General features: G+C 65.9%; 2 protein-coding genes across 2 annotated transcripts; one reads left to right on the plus strand and one right to left on the minus strand.

The window, feature by feature from the left end:
- Positions 1–90: 90 nt before the first annotated feature.
- On the minus strand, positions 91–1796 carry EMIHUDRAFT_445555 (hypothetical protein). Its single transcript, XM_005767959.1, has 2 exons — positions 748–1796; positions 91–558 (listed from the first exon to the last, which is right to left on the minus strand). Exons 1-2 carry the CDS (start codon positions 1771–1773, stop codon positions 262–264), a joined length of 1323 nt encoding a protein of 440 aa, XP_005768016.1. The 5' UTR covers positions 1774–1796; the 3' UTR covers positions 91–261.
- Positions 1797–2502: 706 nt separating this feature from the next.
- Positions 2503–3260, plus strand: EMIHUDRAFT_370599 (hypothetical protein; the record flags this gene model as incomplete). The annotated part of the gene is made up of 2 exons (XM_005767960.1): positions 2503–2859; positions 3154–3260. Coding segments are annotated over exons 1-2 (381 nt in total), but the record flags the coding sequence as incomplete, so codon positions are not given.
- Between the last annotated feature and the right edge of the window lie 1248 nt (positions 3261–4508).

Below are 4508 nucleotides of genomic sequence, written 5' to 3' on the forward strand. Positions count from 1 at the left end.
GCTCTCATCCTTCCGGTCTAGAAAAGAAGGTTCACCGCCACAGTGAAATGGCACTAGCCTTAGCTCGCTTGGTGTGTGTTCGTTTTTCGTCACGGGAAGAGCATCCTTTGTAGGAATTCTCTCGGTCTGTTGTACGGCACGAATCACAAGAAACACAGGTCGTCTGACGGAGATTTGTAAGTTGTTGTCTTGTGCCATGGCGACGGCGTTCGCCAAGTTCACCGCGGGGCCGGTACCCGGTTTGCGCTGCCTCCACGCAAGTCACGCCGAATCGGCTGCTGGGCTAGCGGCGGGAGAAGGGCCGACGGCATCGGGGGCGAGAGCGGCGCGGCGCGCGGCGGCGGCGGCAGCGGACTCGAGCGGCGGCACAAAGCTGAAGTCGCGTGGCATCACCGTCTGTAGCAGTCTCGTGGAGAGGACCGCCTTCGAGGAGAGGTCCGTGTCATCCCTGGCGTGAGCCGCCTCCGCTGCCTGCGGGTACTTGCAGTGGCTCATGAGCTCGTGCAGCTTGAAGACGCCGCCGCCCACATTCAGCCTCGCCCCGGCCACGAGAGCGTCCTGCACGGTGGATTCGCCAACCTCGGGGCGGGAACAGTCTTGTGCAGCGTCTTCAGAGCACCGCGTGAATACGAGGGGTACGAGTGCAGTGAATACAGCTGAATACGGCGGAGTACGGCGGAGTACGGCGGAGTGCGGGTCCACATCTCCCCCCACGTCTCCCCCGCTCTTCGATTCTAGAGCGCGAGCCTCGGCGGCGAGCGCGTGCGCGGTCGCCGCGATGATGTCGTCCACGTGGACCATGTTGACGCTCTTTTGCCCGTTGAGCGCGCCGCCCGCGGAGGCGTATGCGGCGAAGCATGTGCACACGCCGCGCGCGTCCTGCGCCTCGCCAAAGATGCCCGAGATCGTGAGCACCGTCGCGCCGCGCTGCAGCAGGAACGCGTCGGCGGCGGCGCGTGCGGTTGGCCGAAGCGGGGTGGTCTCGTCCACCTCTTGCCCTGGAACGTCGACGCGGTAGACGGCGGTCGACGAGTAGGCGACCGTGCGCGGGACCTTCCGCAAGTACCGCTCCCAAAAGGGGCGCAGCTGATCCGCCGTCGCCGCAAACGTGAGCACCGCGGCGCCCAGAGTTTCGGGCTCTGGCAGCGCGTCCCACGTCTCCGGAGCATCAATGTCGAAGGCGTGCCGCGAGACGGGCGGCGGGTTGAGGGGCACCGGGGCGAAGTACGCCTCCTTCTGGCGCGAGCGCCAGTCGGGGCGGTTTGTGACCGCGACGCGCGCGCAGCGCTCCTGGCTCAGGCGCGCTGCCAGCCGCGAGCCGACCCACCCGGCCCCTAGGATCAGCACGGGCCCGCCAGGCAGCTCCGGCAACGAGCCGGGCGCAAAGGGCGCAGCTCCCAGGTCGCCGCCGCGGACAAGGGGCTGGGCGAGCTCCCCCAGCTCGCGGATCGACGCTCCCAAGCAGTCGTCCTCCTCTGCCGACCCGCTATGATGTCGTTCGGCGCCGCCACCTGGGCTCTCCCCCCCGCACGCGCCGCACATCATACGGACGCAGAGCGGCGGGGAGGTGCGAAAACGCCCTGCGCGCGCCCTGTACGACCGCCTCCCGAGCACGCCCGCCGGCGAGGCGGGGCGAATAGCGCCAGAGAGCCGGGTGCTCGCTGCTGGCGAGCGCTGGGCGGTGCGCGCCAACGAGGCCACGGTGCTGGGCAGCGTGAGGAGCAAGAAGCACAAGAGCCGCATCACGGGGCACTTGGAGTCGGTCTTGAGCATGGCGAGGGGACGCAGCTCGCGATGCTGCTCGACGATCGCTTATTGCCGGAAGCAGCGAAAGAATTCGTAAAATGCAAGCCTCTCTCACAGCACACTGGCACGACAAGGGCGCGGACTGGCGCGGACTGAAAGAATTTTACGAGCGCCCATCACAACACTGGGCACGGAGCTGAAAGAATTTAAACAACGGAACTCTCTCTCACAGCAGACAGGCTCGACACAGGCAGGTGCGAACTGGCGCGTGCTATGCAGAGTACCCGGGGCTCCTCCGTGTGGGGGCCCGTGAACATCTTTAGCTTGTGAGCCAGGAAAAGGGTTGTAAAATAAACACGGGTCTCCGAGGGTTGGTTCCGTGTACCGGGTTTCCCCTTAACTTCAGAACGCCCCCTCTACTCGGAGCTAGTAGACACGACACTGTACACCACGCACGTACACAGGTCCTCACTCAGCATCCCGTCCCAGGGTTCCACCGCCCGCCTTCCCGGGGCTCCGGTTCTCCCTGATTCGCTCTTTTATTCGCCAGCCGAGCGTCGCCTGACGGCCGCTGTAGCCGCACTTGGAGCACTTGGAGTGCAGTTATAAAGGGTGGCTAAGCCTAAGGGCTCTGCCCGCAAGGCGCCCGCGTCGCAGACGCGGTACCATTGACAAATCTGCAATATACCCCCACACGAACAAATAGCAAAATCCGAATACCGTGCAGAAACCATGTGATCTCGGCCGTGGACGGGGGCAAGCCTTCAGCTGGTGCCAAGACATCGCTCGTTTTACGGGAGCACTGCAGCAACCACAGCGCGGGGGCTATTGCAACACATATGGAGAGCCTCCTGCGTGACCTCGGGGACGCGCGCGACGCCTGTAACAACCTGCCTTTTGACGATGCGCTGCGCGACAAGATAGCTACCGAACTGGATCGCATCGAGGCTGCTCCGCCTCTCGAGCGCATGTTGGTGACGAAGCCGCCGGTCAAGAGGTGGGCGGAATTGGTCAGCCGGCAGAAGGATCCGTCCATCAAGACGCGTCGTCAGGCTGCGCTCACCGCCATGCTGCGCGTCGTCGACCGCCTCCCCGCTCGGGGGCCAAGCCAAGGTGGCAAGGTGCTGCGTACTCGAGTAGCCTTACTGTAGGAACCTTTCATGCTCCAAGGTGACGCAGCCAGCCCCATCCGCCCCCCTTGCACAGACTCTTCCCGCTTGACTGAAACCAGAGGGGTGAGGAACCACCCCGACCCAGTTAATGGCGCGTCTGGGCCAGCGCTTTCAAATGCGCCCCAACCCTCCACTGCTGCCGCCTCATCCTGCGCTGCCACCGGTGCGCGCCGGCTCGAGGCTTTCCGGGCACACGAGGACACAAGGCGGCAACGTCTGCCCACTGTCCGCGCATGTGTGCGGCGCTCGTCGAGATTGACGGCAGGGCGTTGGGCTCGGCGGCGATGTTGGAGGGTGCGCGTGCGGGTGAGGCGTCCGCGGGTGAGGCGTCCGCGGGTGAGGCGTCCGGCCGCTAGTGTGCGCACCCTCGAGCCGTCACGACCCCGACCGTCAGCTTCTCTGCGTGAATGTATGGCTAGCGTGCTTCCACTGCGCGCCCGCGCCTGCGGCGCCGCCGCGGCTCCCCACCCTTTTGCGCAGCAACACCTTAAACTTTTCAGGCCCTCCAAATTCGGGTCGGAGCGTAGCGGAGTGGGCCCCGAGTTTGAAAAGGGCGACGGACGCTTGCGTCCTAGCCTCCAACAACGCCTCCCCGGCGCAAGGGGCCCCCGGAGGGATGCTCAACAACCGACCCACCCAGCCGCTCGCGGCTCTTCCCAGGCTTCCCAGGCTCCGCTGAGGGCCCGTGCGTTATCATAGTGTTTGTCGTGAGGCCTCCCGCCTGCCGCTGCGTTCATGGGCACAATTGTTGCCCCCGACGCCACGACCAGAACTGAGGGCGACCTGCTCCTAGTCTCCATCTCCCTCCCCTCTCTTCGCAAGGCGGGTGAATTGGACCTCCAACTCGCGCCGGACAGGCTCGAGCTAACAGCCCCGGGCTACCACCTCGTGCAGCCTCTGGCGCAGCGAGTGCGTGACAGCGAGGCGACCGCCAAGTTCGACAAGAAGAAGCGCGTGCTTACCGTCACTCTGCCCATCGTCTCGCTGGACGACTCCAACGCGGAGGGAGAGGCGGAGGCGGCGGCAGCCGCGGCGGCGGAAGTTGATGCGGCGGAGGCAGCGAAAGCTGCTTCGGATGCGCACCTGCTGAGAGCAGAGAAGGAGGAAGAGGCGGCGGAGGCGGCGGTGAGAGCCGCCGGGGAGCGGCTCGAGGCAGCGCGAACTGCGCTGCTGAAGGCGCAGCAGGCGCAGCAGGCGGCGGCCGATCGGCGATCGGCCGCTCGCGCGAAGGCGGCAGAGGTGCGCAGCAAGGCGTCCTCTCAGGGGCGGACGGGCACAGCCGCGGCAAGCGCCGCGACAGGCGCCGCGGCGGGCGCGTTTCGGGGAGTGGCGGAGGACGCGGGGGGCGATCAGGCTGAGAGGACAGAGAAGGCAAATGCTACTGCGCTGCAAGCGGGCGAGGGGCTTGCCGCCGCTGGCGGCGCTCGCCCCTTGCCCGGTGGGATCACTTGGCGGGAGGGACCTGCCAACCCTCGCTTTCCTCCATGGAGGGGCCTGGCATCTCCGAGCCACCCCTTGTCGGAGCGTGCAGCCCTCCCAGCTCCAATTTTTTTTCCGGGAAACTCCGGGGAAGTTCTACCAAAATTACCC

The sequence above is a fragment of the Emiliania huxleyi genome (genome assembly GCF_000372725.1).
Source record: "Emiliania huxleyi CCMP1516 unplaced genomic scaffold EMIHUscaffold_471, whole genome shotgun sequence".
NCBI classification, from domain to species: Eukaryota; Haptophyta; order Isochrysidales; family Noelaerhabdaceae; genus Emiliania; species Emiliania huxleyi.